This window comes from Haemorhous mexicanus, chromosome Z (assembly GCF_027477595.1).
Source record: "Haemorhous mexicanus isolate bHaeMex1 chromosome Z, bHaeMex1.pri, whole genome shotgun sequence".
NCBI lineage: Eukaryota > Metazoa > Chordata > Aves > Passeriformes > Fringillidae > Haemorhous > Haemorhous mexicanus.
This window is the reverse complement of record NC_082381.1, coordinates 57,162,718-57,176,624: the sequence shown is the minus strand read 5'-3', so window position 1 is coordinate 57,176,624 and position 13,907 is coordinate 57,162,718. Positions and strand designations below refer to the sequence as shown.

At 34.2% G+C, this 13,907-nt stretch overlaps 1 protein-coding gene across 8 annotated transcripts in view; it reads left to right on the top strand.

The window, feature by feature from the left end:
* Positions 1 to 13,907, top strand: part of CCDC171 (coiled-coil domain containing 171) — a 155,534-nt gene that overhangs the window by 86,403 nt on the left and 55,224 nt on the right. For 7 of the 8 annotated variants that reach the window (XM_059836830.1, XM_059836827.1, XM_059836829.1 and 4 more), the window contains one exon: positions 12,650 to 12,795. In XM_059836830.1, coding sequence (XP_059692813.1) covers positions 12,650 to 12,795 — 146 coding nt within the window. Of the gene's footprint in view, positions 1 to 1,271; positions 1,429 to 12,649; positions 12,796 to 13,907 lie in introns of those variants that run through there. The other variant, XM_059836831.1, reaches the window with a different exon arrangement.

Below are 13,907 nucleotides of genomic sequence, written 5' to 3'. Positions count from 1 at the left end.
AGTATTCTAACTTGGAGAAAGGCTAAAAGACTTCACTTACATGAGGAAGACTAAGGGATTTTCATGTTTCTCAGAAAGATTACAATAACAGTATGAACAGAAATAGGATTTGAGAATTTTTTTCCTCTGACATCTTAAGTTTTAAAGATTGCTAGAATTTGGATGCACTGAGGGTTACTGTTGATTCTAAAAACTTCTTTGTCTCTTTGTCAAGAAACTGCATTTCTGTGTATTGCCTGATTAAATATAAGGCTGTTCCTTAAAGAAAGCAGTATAACTGATTACTGCTAGCATCTAACTTAACAGAGAATTTATATAAGTGAAATTTAGCATTTAAAGAGAAGCAAGCTCCCTCCTGAATAGATTAGAAACTAAAATTCATAATTCATTAATTCATTAATTAAATGTGGGGGGGATTCTTGGTTTTTTGGTTTTTTTTTTTTTTTTAGTTTCCATACTGTCTATGTTCTGAACACCTAAATAACTTATAAAGTAGGTAAGAATGGATTAGTATTGTCATCTGCTCTGTTCTTAGTCGAAAGAGGTAATGTGTCTTTTTAGTACAATAAGTAGGAGGTTAAAGAGATTTGTCAGGTACTTCAATTTGTGTTTGTTTTACTATTTGTAAAATAAGTAGAACTGTTCATTCTGCTCTGTTACTTTACTTCCAGTACTGCTAACTTCTTAGTCTTCAAAGATTTATGTTAACTAGAAACTTGTCATAGAGTTAGTCCTTTGTACTTTGTTTTAAAAAGAATTTGCAATGCATTGCATGTGGAATTTAGGTTTATGGGAAGGGATAGTCTTCCTTCTAGCAGCTGCTGTCTTTACATCATAGGAGACGCATAGCACACAATTGTGGGTTAGATCTGAGAGCTCTTTTTTGCAAAAGGAAACAGAACACAGCCTAGATAAAGTCTGCACTCTCTAATTATTAGTGAGTCTGTGTTTCAGCTCTGAACTTCAACTTCACTTTAAATTTCATGCTTCTGTGGTTTGTCCAGGGAGTTAGATTAATTGAATAATAGGAAATACTCAGTTGGAAGAGATTTACAATGATCATCAACATCCAGCTCCTGGCCCTGCACAGGGCCATCCCTGAGTCACATCATGTACCTGAGAGTACTGTCCAAATGCTTCTTGAACTCTGTCAGGCTGGTGCTGTGACCAGTTCCCTGGGGAGCTGTTCCAGTGCCCAGCCACCCTCCGGGTGAAGAACTTGCTCTTAGACAGGTTTTTAAATCTGTCTATTTCCTTTGTTCTGTGCCTAGAATATTCATCAGTGTTAGCATTACTCTGGAGGGACTGAAGTCAGTACATGGCTTTTGGATTTGTTTTTGTGCTGTAGTCATCAATGAAGCAGCCAAGCAACTATCAACCAAGTTGTTGAAGGTCTGCATTAACTTAGTTCTGAGCCAAGCTTTCTGGAAAATATGTAAGTAATGAACAGAATGGGAGGAGGAATAAAGTTAAAGTTTGTAATTTTGAATTCATTGTATGTTTGCATTAACATGATGGTCAATGCAACAATGCAAAATATTGTCATATAAGTCACACAACCATAATTTAATTGGAAGCTCTTATTTTGAAAGGATATTATCATTACTGTTGTGTTTCTGTTTTATTTCTCTGCATTTCCTCTTTTGTCCAGTTTTACAAGTTGAATGTAAATAGTTAATTTTTGAGCAATGTTAAGATTTTAAATTGGAATTTGATAATGTATTTACACCAGGTGAACATTTCTTTTTTCCTGAATTATGCCACCATACAATATTTTATTGGTTGGTATTAAGAATATTATTCATGTATATTATTTACTACCTTTATATAGCAAGAAAATGATAAAATTGTATCCAATGCTACTTTACATTGGAAGAAGAATGAAAGTAATTGGCAATTTATTACATTTATGTTCAATCTAATTGGATGCAAACATTATTTATCTAATAAATAAGAAAAAACATCCCTAAGTAAGAAAAACTCTTATTTTATTTTTAACTTGCTGAAGAGTTTAAGATAACTCTTAGAAAATGCTTTCACCATTAAATCAATTTATATGTAACTTAGGCACTGAGATAGAACACTGGAATAAGTAATGATTATGTAACAACACTTTAGTTAATCTTTGAGAGCTAATTATAACCGCAAGTTAAATTCCAGGTAAGAATAGGTTTACCCTTCTCCAGAAAACTATGGAACAAGTTTGTTCATGCTAGTCTGATTCAATAGCCCCATTCAACAGTCACTTTATGAGTCATGCACTCACATAGGACCTTGGAATTTTTGGTCCAATGTATGACTGACTGGTGTGGAGTGAAATCCAGAGTGCTTTGGTGTTAATAGTGTAGTAATGTTGAGAGAACACTTTTGATCCTGAGTCTGTTTGCTGCACTATGGTATTAAAAAAAAGATAAATCTGACATTCTGTCAAAGTTTTAGATAAAGAGAAAAGATAACTTGAAGTAATTGCATGAACCAGCACATTTTAGTCTTTCAAAAGTAGCTTCCCATATTTTCTGGGTGTTCCATTTGTAGGAACTATTCACCTCCCCCTTGGGGAAAGGAGAGAATAAATGGAACAATATCAGGATCTCAAAGCTTAATGGTTTTACTTCTGCATTGTAATTATACTAATAAATACCTCTGTCCATGACCCTGGAATTTATAGTGCAGTGAGAAAGATTTATTGACAAGTAATTTGGAAGAAAAATGGGATTATTGTGTAATTACAGCATGTGGTTATTAAGCATACGTACTTACATACTACTTATTCCTGTTATTTCAAGACCTTCAACTATCTTTCAGTTTTCACAGAAAACTACTGAAAGGCTTCTTGGTAAATCCAGTGCCTGGGAGATCTTTGTTACATTATTGGATCAACTACAAAGTAACTGTGTTACCTTGAGATGTGCAGAGGGGATCAATAGATCTTTAAAACAGCGTGAGATTTTTTAAAGAAGGTGTTCTATACCCTATTTTTCCTGGTTCTGTAGATATCAATGTGTAGGACTTTCTACTATACACATTCTGTACCTTCTTGATATAGAAGTTCTTTATAGGTAGATTTGCTTTTTGCTGCTATTTATCTAGGACATCTCCAGGGCCTCATAATTTTTCAAGTGAGTCATGTTTTCCCATGTTCTCCCTTTCTCTTTGTGTGCAACTAATTCTGCAAATATCTTTATATCTTCTTGTCAAACCTTAAGTAAAATCTTTCAAATAGCTATTGAAATATAATTAAACCGTTTGAATATAATTAACTATGTATCTAAGTGGCATAAGACTAAAACAAGAGATGCATTCCTTTGCACCTGTATTCCCTTGCCTGCATGCTATGACAGCAGCTGGACCTATCCTTCCTATAATTTGATCTTTTAATTTAATTTGATACTCCATTAGGTATTCAGTGATTTTCAAGGGGAAGTTTTTTCAAAAGTTGTTATACCAATTTCAGCTTCCAAAATCTGTACTTATGCTGTCCTCTAGTAGAGCATGGAAGCTCTTCAAAATTATAGCAGGGCAACAAACTCAAAACAGTTATTATATTTTATGCTGACTAATTTTTTGTGCTGTCTTTCACAATATTTATTTGTGAAAAATCCTGTGAGGTTCTTGTTACTAGATCATTTTACTTCTCAGTTAAAAAGACTTTAAAATGTTTCCAATTCTTTATAATGACAGTAAAACCACCTTAAGTGTTGTATTTTGGGGGTTTTGTTTGTTGGTGTTTTGTTTTGTTTTGTTTTGTTTGTCTGTGGACTTTTTGATAAGAAATTGAGTGATTTTAGAATGATGACATTAAGATTCTCAATTCTAAGCAATAGTTCCAATATTTCTTTTATAAATACTACTTCATTGTTTACAGGAAAATTTCTCAGGTGTGAGAAGGAAGTAAAAAGTGTTCATAGAAAAAGTTAATAATAATTTACTGAAATAATTGCTTGCATGGTATCACCTAGTGATAGGCATATTTGTTACTGTCATTTACATAGGTGAGTGAAGTACGTAGCTTTCAAAGTTTTGTACCATCATGGTGCCATTTTGTCTTATAATTAAGAAATATACCAAAAGAGAAAAATATAAATAATCATTCAGTTTTCACTAAATTCACTGTAACTGTTTTACTTCCCTATTTCAGGATCTGTATTTGCCATGCTCAGGGAAACTCAGGAAATATACCTTGTTTATTAAGCTTTGTGTTCTTGTTTGGCACTTGGTATGACTCAAAGCATATCCAGAAGGAAGTGAGGCATCTAATCAATATGACTTTATAGCACTTTGATCTCCTTACTGAATATTGGGATGTAATATATCTTTGATGCTTTTTCAATAGAATGATTTAAGAGTTGCCTTTTATGTAAGTTAAATTTTGTTTTACTGTATCTGTTTTTTTCCTGCTAAGGTGACTACTCTCCAGGTTTTAATGAGTGGAAAGATAGGGGTGACCTCTATTGAAGACAAACCTTATAATATAAAATTACATGTTTATCAATTCTTTCTTATTTTACTGAGGTTCAAAAAGTAAAAGGGATGCATGTTTTCTCCCTGCAGGTACATCATGCAAAGGGTGGCTGGCCTGATGTTCAAATAAAACATTAATGCACTTAATAAATTTGGGGCTCTGTGGAAACACACATACCTTGCATATAAGATTTGTTCAGAGCTCATCTGAAGGGGAATGGAATATTTGAATGTAAACCATATAAAGTGATAAATCTTCTGAAGCCCATATTAATGTTAGTGCCATGCTAAAAAAGAGATTAGTCTGATTGATTAATTAATTAAAGAAAATTAAAAACTCTTTATGAAGCAAGATCAAACCTTTGTGTGGCACTAATTGACACTCTTGGTATTGCCCCTAACTCTTCAATGTGATGACTCGCATTAATGTACTCGTGTCTGGTGGGATTGTGCAGCAGCCTCTTCCAAGAAAGGACTTCAGCATAACCTGCAGCAGTAAAAAAACTTAGCTGGGGCCACCAGTATATTGAGGTTATGGAGTATATTTTTGCACTCAGAACTGAACCTTAAATTCTATTTAGAAATTTCCTCGAAACTGTTCTGAAGACTTCTCGTATTCCCACTCTTTTAAACCAGTATCTGAAGAGAAGACAGAGACAGGGTACCACAATATTTGTTTCTCAGATTTAGTTCTGAAGCAGAATGCTGTGTAATTTAGCCTGCCTCAGATGACTTTTTGTCTGTGTCATGATGCCCCCTAACTTCCTTCTAAAATAAACAGTGGGAATTAAATTGTGGTTACTTACTTTGTAAATAAATTGTTGTCATTGTTAATGTTTTATTGCTGTTATTTCTTCTTCTTCCTGAATTGTTTTAACTGTTACCATTCAGAAATATTCTAAGCAAATTTCTGATACAAACGGAAGAGTATTTCTCAAGAAATTAAAATAGTTTCTTCCAGGGCTTAGAAATGTCACTGGTAATGCAAGATCATTGAGACCAGTAGGACATGATCAGAGACAGATGGTTTGAGGCTGTGACTGATGATAGAGGCTACAAATAAAAATGAAATGCAAGAAATTGGTGCAATATGTTGTGTCTGCATTGATACACAACTAAGTATTTTTATGTGTGTACATGTGATAGATTATCACTTTTAAAGTGAAGAAGAAATCTAAGTGCTGGTTGTGTTTCTGTCTTGAATAGTGTGTGCTAATGTGAAAAAGTAGATAATGTGTAGCAAACTTAACAGTGTTGCAGAGAGCAGCGCTACAGAGCAGTGTCAGAGTTTGCTTGTAACATTAGTGCCACGTTTACAGGTTCATGGCACTTTTGAAAAATCATCTTTTTCAATGTAATCCAGGTGTAAAACATCTTTTTGAAACCTTGGAACTGTACCAACTATAAAGCTGAGAGTCTACCAGGGTAAAAAGTGTAATAGTGAAAAACTCCATTATTCCTTTTTGGGGGCACTTAAGTATCTGATTTAAGGACATGACACTGCCAAAGCACAGAAAATCTGCTACATATGAAGGCCTGAGTCTTTTCTAGTCTGTTACTGCAAAAGGCTCAATATTGTGGTGAGAGAGAAAGTCACATTTCTAAGGAGAAAAAAGAAGCATCAGTCCTGAGGTAGTGTGTCAGGAATTGAATAAGGAGTGAATGATCATGTACTCATGCCACCATGCATGTGATTCCAAAAATTTATTCTTACTTAACTTCAAGGATTATTCTTAAAACTCATAGTGATAAAGCCTGAGTTTTTATAAAATTGTATTTGTTCTATTAAGTGGTATAATCTTTCTCTGCACCTTTCCAGTAATACTAATTCACTTAGCTTAGAAGAGGATTAAAATTTCTAAATTATAATGTACATAGATTTTATCATGTACTTTATCATTTTCCAAAACCAGTTTAAAAGTAGGTCTCAGTTATTCTCTGTTGGGATTATTGTAGATATGAAAGGCCCAGAGCATCTTCTTATTCAAAAGGGTCTCTGTCAACAGTCCATGAGGATATAGGCTATGTGTGGGAAGTTTATGTTTTATATTTACTTCACTTTAAAAGTTTTGTTTAGTTTTACTTTGAAGCTGAATGAGCAAATGATGTGTCCTCTGAAAGAGATATTATTGTGTGAAATTATTCAGAAAAAGCTACTCTGTTTAAATTACTAAACTCTTTTAATTCACAATAACTTTAAAACATACAAAACTCAATGACTTCACAAGGCATTTTCAGTCATACTTTGCTAAACATCTTGATCTAATGCAGTTGAAAAATAGATTGCTTTCTTGTTGATCAGAATAGATTTTCTATTGAGAAATGTTTGCGCTATAGCAAAGAGATATTAAATGTAGCTGGAAGTCTTTAAGGCACTGTAATCCAGCCTGAATCACTGCAGGTGAGATGTTTGAGGTACCTAAACTTACTTGGATGTCTAAGGGCTGTGTTTCTGTCAATAAATGAGCTGTGGTATACACGTACGTAGGTGATGAATGTCATTTACTTTCAGGACATGAGTGCCTCAAATTTCAAGTGAATTTTGTAAGAAAAATCTCTTGGAAAACGTAAACATGTACATTTTCCCTTCCCTGTCTATTGAATGACTCTTAAAATTTCATTTAAATGTTTCTTAATACTCGAGTTCTAGATCTTGTACAGTAGTCATTAATCACAACTGTTTTTAGAGCTACATGTATTGTCATTAAACTCATAATCATCTTTAGATGTTTGCTTGACATTTTTGGTACTGATTTGGATAAACCATAGTTTGTACTCCAATATTATGAGGGTTTTTCATATAAAACAATCACAAGCAGTTGTATCTGACATGGTGTTAGAAATGTGAAAATATGCCTGAAAGCATCATTCCAGCATCATACCAGTATTTTGGTGGTTATTTCTTAAAATTATTGTGCTGGTTGGTATTTTTTTGCTTAGTAGACCAACTCATGCTCTGTGACCTCATTACACAAGGCTCTAACAAAGACAAGAAGAGCATTTTGCACCTTGTTAGATACACTGAGATCTGTAAGCTATTTTAACTACTTCCATGCTATATCATATACTTCAGAGACAATTCTCGGGCTATGTTCTTTCTCTCAATACTAGCATATGAAAAGATTGTTGTTGTCAGGATGAAGGTCCAGTAGCAAAAGAGGTTCAAAAAAATCACTGGTTTTTTTTCTGCAATGCAGATACATCTCATTCAAGTGTCCTTTTGAGCACTCATATTTTTTTTCCTAGTGCAATTTAAAGGGCACAGGAAAGCATTTGTTTTTGAAGGGATGTCATGGATGGTCAGCCTCAGTTCTGTTTGCAAGAGCAGATCAGCCACATGGACTTTATTTCAAACTGTTTTAAGACACAACTGCAGACATTGTGAAACACACAGTGAATCCAGATAGAGTATCTTGATAGTTTCTATTTGAGAAGTGTAAATCCATCTTGTTTCTTGACATAGGTCTCAATGTACTTCTTAGATATGTTTGATTTTTTTAAAGTATTGATGAGAAGTCTCAGTTATGATTTTTTTTTTGTCACAGAACTTTTTTTCCCTAAGATTTTTAATCCACTCTTTTGATAGAATAAACATAATTTATATTTCTTCTTGATAAATAAAGATTTTTTTCAAAAAACATCCCATGGAATTTCAGCTGTATAGTTTGAGCTGATGTATTTGCTTTGCATTGCAGTGGTGCACACTAATAATATTTAATATAAATATTAAATATTAATATAGCTTGTTGTACCTGTTGGATTTGAACCATTTGAAACTCCTCTAGGTTATGCGTAGACTTCTGGGGGGCACTCAGAGATCTTTATATTTGCTGACAATGGTAATGAGAAGTGTATTTAAACTGGTGAAGGAATGGATGCTGGCTAAACTTTCTATACTTTTCATGGTGAAATTTTATTAGTTGTGGGTGTAGGACAGCTTTCAGAACATATTTTTAATAAGTAATATTTTGCATCTAGATAGAGAATATACATATAAAATTTCATCTGAAAGAGAAAATCTTCTATTTCACAAATTACTTCATTATACACATACTGCAGTGTATTTGCATATTTTGTACTGCTGTGTTGTGTCTGTGTAATTTAAATCTAATTTACTAAGCAGTTTGATCTAGCTTTAGTTGATCTTGTAAAATACTGTCTCAGTATAAATGTGTCACACATGCTTTGCATGAATTTAAACTGTATGTCTGTCACTGCTCATCTGAAGTGATTGTCCATCTGTTATTTTTTAAATAGAATCCTTTTTATGTGTAAAGAATGACAGTATTAAACTTTGATTTCTTTTTGTAATGGGCTTTGAATAAAAAGTTTCCTGACTGCAAAACCTAAACTTGTTAAAGGAAGCTTTTGGCAGGACCAAACTGACAGACAGCCGATGAGATCTTTCTTCATTGCTATCAGTTGCTTGCTGTTCTCTCCAACAAATGTTTTTTCATGGTTAATTTGTGAGGGAAAAAAGGTCAAAAATCTAAATGTCTCTAAAGGAAACTCCTTCTAAAGATTCTGATGAAAACTCAACTGATCTGTGAGATTTTGGCAGACCAGAGAGGAAGGAGCGCAGTGATGTCTGAATTAGCACCCAAATGCCTAAAACCCTGAAAAAGGCAGATAACTGGCATTTTACAGAATGTTAGTAAATTGGAGTTTAGCTTCTAAGTTGGTTCAGAATCACTTGTACTTGAAAGTGAAAGCTCAGCATCTTCACAGAACTATGTGCAAACATACTAGGTTTTTAAAACCTTCATTCTTCTTATCACAGTTAGCCTCAACTTTCTAACAGTTGTAATTGTCCACAGAAAACATTTCAAGATAAATGCATTATCAGGTTTTGAAATTTTCTTATTTTTGTAAATACTAAGACCTGGGGGGCAAAATAAGGGCTATATTGTGGATTAAGTGAAATATCTCAAGGCTGTGCTTTTCTGATAACTGAACCTGAAGTGACCTTTCTCAGACACAATTACAGAGCTGTATGTTTTTCCTTTAATTTCATCAGGGGTTTAATTAGTATACAAATAAAACTTCCCTTATCTTCCTTTCTACCTAATTGGCTTGTCTTTGCTTATATATGAAGAATGTGAAAATGGGCTGTAATTAGGATGACCGTGTTAACCTTTTTTTCTCAAATGTACTGTTGCCTAAAGGCCTCAAAGCCTAAAACCAGTGCTTTGGATTATTGCTTTGCAATCACTATGGCTCTCCCATAGGTTTTCTCATGAGCAGAAGGGCTTTGGGTGCTGCAGGTTCCCACTGCTTAACGGGATCTTCATTCTTCTCCCCACTAAATGTTTATTGATTATCTCGCTGCTCCACACTCAGCCTCCAACAACTTAATATCAGGTGACAGTCAGGAGAGTTCTCCAAGTAATTAGAGTGGAGCATTGAGGGAACAATTAGGAGCAGAGTTATTAAACTTGATTTATCCTATTCTCTCCTGAACACTTTCTTGGATATCAGAACATCACACTTTCACAATCTACCCTAGCTGAGAAATTAGTGGCTAACCTGCTGCTTATCATTGTTGCCTTGCTGCCTTGAGGCACACCCTCTTGGTTTCAGTCACTCAGCTGGAAATATTAGAGTCCATAAAGTTTATCAAGGGTTTTAATTAGATCAATCTGAAGAAGCAAAAAAAGAGACTTACCAGCCATTATTTTATAATGCACCACACTGTATTTGACCATTTCCAAGGCTTGACTTTAACCCACCGTTGCAAAAGCTTCAAGTAACTGCTGAAACTGCTTTTGGAGTGCTAAAATCAGTTTCCATTTTGCTTAGATATTGCAATGTTACTAGATAAAGTCTGAATCCTTTAGAGATTTCTGTAAATAATGGGGTTCTCTTTGAATATAACAGAGCAGCTCTTCAGTGAGATACTTGATTTAACCATTTCTGTATTGCTTCATCACCAGCTAGCATGGATTGCTGACTATGCCTCTTAAAAAATTTAGGTCCCTGCTACTGCCTCATTAATAGGCATGTGCTTGCAATGAGTAACCTAGGTTAGTTAGCAGCTCACAGAAGATTTTGACTAGTGGGTCTTTTCACTGTTCATGGTCAGTAGTGAAAGATTTATGTGGGAGCCGACAACTCTTCAACCCCTGCAGATGAATAGCTATAATAAAAATAAAATAAATATGCATTATGTTTCTGTTATCCCGTCTTTCTCTTCTGCTACAACTGTTAGGATGTTGGGGCCAAAATCCATTCAACAGCATCTGCATCAAAAATTTCTTGCATCAAAATACTAGCAGAAAATACTTAAAACTAGATTTTTCAATCAGGTGGGAAACTGGGCTAGGTCAAACATTGGTAACAGAGACCACGTTCTGTGTTATAATATAGTCCATTTGTCAAAGGTGGGAATGTGGGTGGGGAGTTAATTGACTTGGTTTTCAGAACTCTTTCCTCAGTGTTGAGAGCAAACAGTAAACACAGTAATTTGAAGAAGATAATACTCTTTGTTTCTGAACCAGAGATGGATCCTTTTATCCATGCTAATCCACATTTCAGTTCTTGGAAATAAAATTTCTGAAAATCTGATAATTCACAAACTCATCTATTTAGACAGGGATTTGATAGCTGTCAGTGGCTTTAGGGTAGTATTTTTGAAAGCAAGACTTCTGGTTTTGATATCCTTGTGCAGTGGATGAATGCTGTCTGTGTGTTTATCTTTCCTTAGGGGAAATATATCAGTTGTTTATTGAAAATAAGGACATAAGAGTCAAAATAGAATTATTCAACCTTCAGTCGTTTGAAGAAGAATAATATTAACATTTCTAGGTTTAGAGTTTCTTAAATAAACTTTAATTTTTTTTCTTACAGTTGTGATTAATTTTAGCTTAGATTTTGTAAGTTCCTGAACAAGACTTCAAGTAATGGTGCTATACTTTCAAAATACACCACTCATGAAGTAACTGGTTGCCTTTTCTCTTTAGGAATGTAAGAAGAAGACTTATGCCAGTCCACAGACAACAGTTTATTTTACTGGACTATGCGGTCTTTTACTGTAGATTGCTGTTTTATAGAAAATTTCCCTATAATAATGCTTTTTGAAGCGCCTCTGACCCTTAAAGAGTCTGAAACTTCTTCAGATTAGTTGAGTTTTTAGCACCCTCCGAATTTTTATCAGCATTTTTTATATACTATTTTTCATACTCATCCACAGTATAGTACCTCTCCATGTTCCGCAGTCCAGGACAAGTACTGAGTACAGATTATGCAGAGCATAATTCTTAGAATTCAAGCAGAAAATATGCCCATAAATTTTGAAAAAAAAAAGTGTTTAAGAGCTCAGTCTTTCACCTGTGCAGCCTTCTCTTCTGTATTTTAGAATTTATCAGGAAATATGCTACATGTAAAAGAATGTTTATAACCACCGATTATAATTTCTTTCTAAAAAGGCAATTAACAGCTGTAAGTAAAATGTAACATGTAACAAATTATGAAATCAAATTATTAATACTCCAGTCTATAAATGTATTGATTTATTCTAGCAGAAAGGAGTAGCAACCAGCCAGGTTCTGTATTAATTAGTCCTGTGTGCTATTTTTCACCTATTGGATTAATCTGAATTGATTAAACATGTTGTGTTAATTCTAAGCCAGAGAGAAATGTTTAGAAAATATACATACTATTTTGCATACTGGAAAACTAATGTTGTAATACTGAAAGCACCATAAAATAGATTGTACTCGATGCACTAACAGAGAATATGAGATTATCTATTCTACTGAAATTTCTGGACAGTGCAGAATATTTAAATAAATGCTTCTGTGTTTATTCCCTTTCATTGTGAATTCCTTTCTTTAATGTTTATTTTAAATTAAGTTTTGTGCATATTCTGTGTTCTTTAAAGCTGTACTCTTATTTCCTTTGTGTTTAGATCTGGTATTTGTAAATATAGTACTTGTAGCATAGTGCATGTCCCTGCTTGATCAAAAAAATGATTTTATTTTATAAACATATTTGTACGCAGATAATATACTAAAAACTGGGGGCTTCTGAGTTGGTAATATTTTGGTAGAGAATTCATAAAACCTTAGTATGCAATGGTCCAAATCTACTACACAGTCAGTCTGTTTTCCACTTTGTTTAATAGCCTATGGCATAAACTGAAGTTAATTATTTGGGCTGACAAGTAACTCTGTTTTCTGTCTGCTTGCAGAGTCTCTCCGAGGCAACGATGGAGCTGAGAAGAAGAGATCGATTTCTGCGTCAGCAAAATAGACTTCTTACCCAGCTGGAGCAGGACAAGCGTCGACTGAGCGAGAGCATCCGCGATGCAGAGAGTGCCCTCTGCACGGCAGCGAAGTGAGCACTGGGACCTTGGGGAGATCACTTAAAACGGACAAAAGATCAATTCTTACTTTCATGCACAGGGTTTTAGCTTTAGCTAATGTAAAGCTAGAAAACAAAAGTACATCTGTCTCTCTTTGAAATTCAGTGATAGACTTCGAAAAAGAAAACTGTTCAAGATACTGCGCATTAGGTTTTCTGTAGTTATCCCATAATAGTGCTACAAATTCTTGGTCCAAAATGCATAAGCATTTTGTCTGCCAATTACGTTACTGATTTGACAATATCTCTTTGGTAGATCCTTCTCATTCTGTTTGTTTAAGGAATGATTGTTTTTTCTAAAGGGGCTGAAACCTATTTTGGACCTAGGCTTATCTGTGGAATAGTCTTCTGGTTTCCGAGAGCTTTGGATTTAGATGTAAGCCCCATGCCTTTTTATACTCTGACTTGAGGAGTGGAAGGAAATGTTCAGGGACCATTTTTGACAGTATTGGTAGTCAAAAGCTGTTCCATTGACTTGAATGAGATTATTAATAACTTCTTACAGTTATGTAGTCAGATAAAACTATAAATCCTTTAAGACTTTGTTATCTATTACTGTTACAGTAGTATGCACTTTGAATATTATTGGTCCATGGCCAAGATTTTTAAAAAGTTCCATTTAAAATTAAAATTTCTCATTATATGTGGGGTAGATTTGACCTCTGAAGAACAATAGCTTAGAAGCTTTAAGGGGCTTATGCACCAGCAAAATAATGTAATTAATATAGTTATCAGTGATATGTTTAACAAGCTAATTAAAATGACAAATATTATTTAGTATAAGTGTATCAAAGCAGATTATGACCCAAAGAAGGATTTGTTCTTAAAAGCCTTCTCCTTTTCACCCTGCCCCAATCCATTTTATGCACTCCAGTAAGGATCATTCCCTATGGCCATTCTTATATTCAGAAAAGGTTTTTTGATGTGAAAACTTCCAAACCAGTCATTGTTCTACCATAAGAGCACTATGTTTTGTTCTAACATAAACTGTTCTACTTGTTCTTCATAACAAGTGCAAGTGTCTTTTTCTTCCTTTGGAACATGTAAGCAGAGTAGTTAAACAGACTTTGGTCTTATCTGGAAGT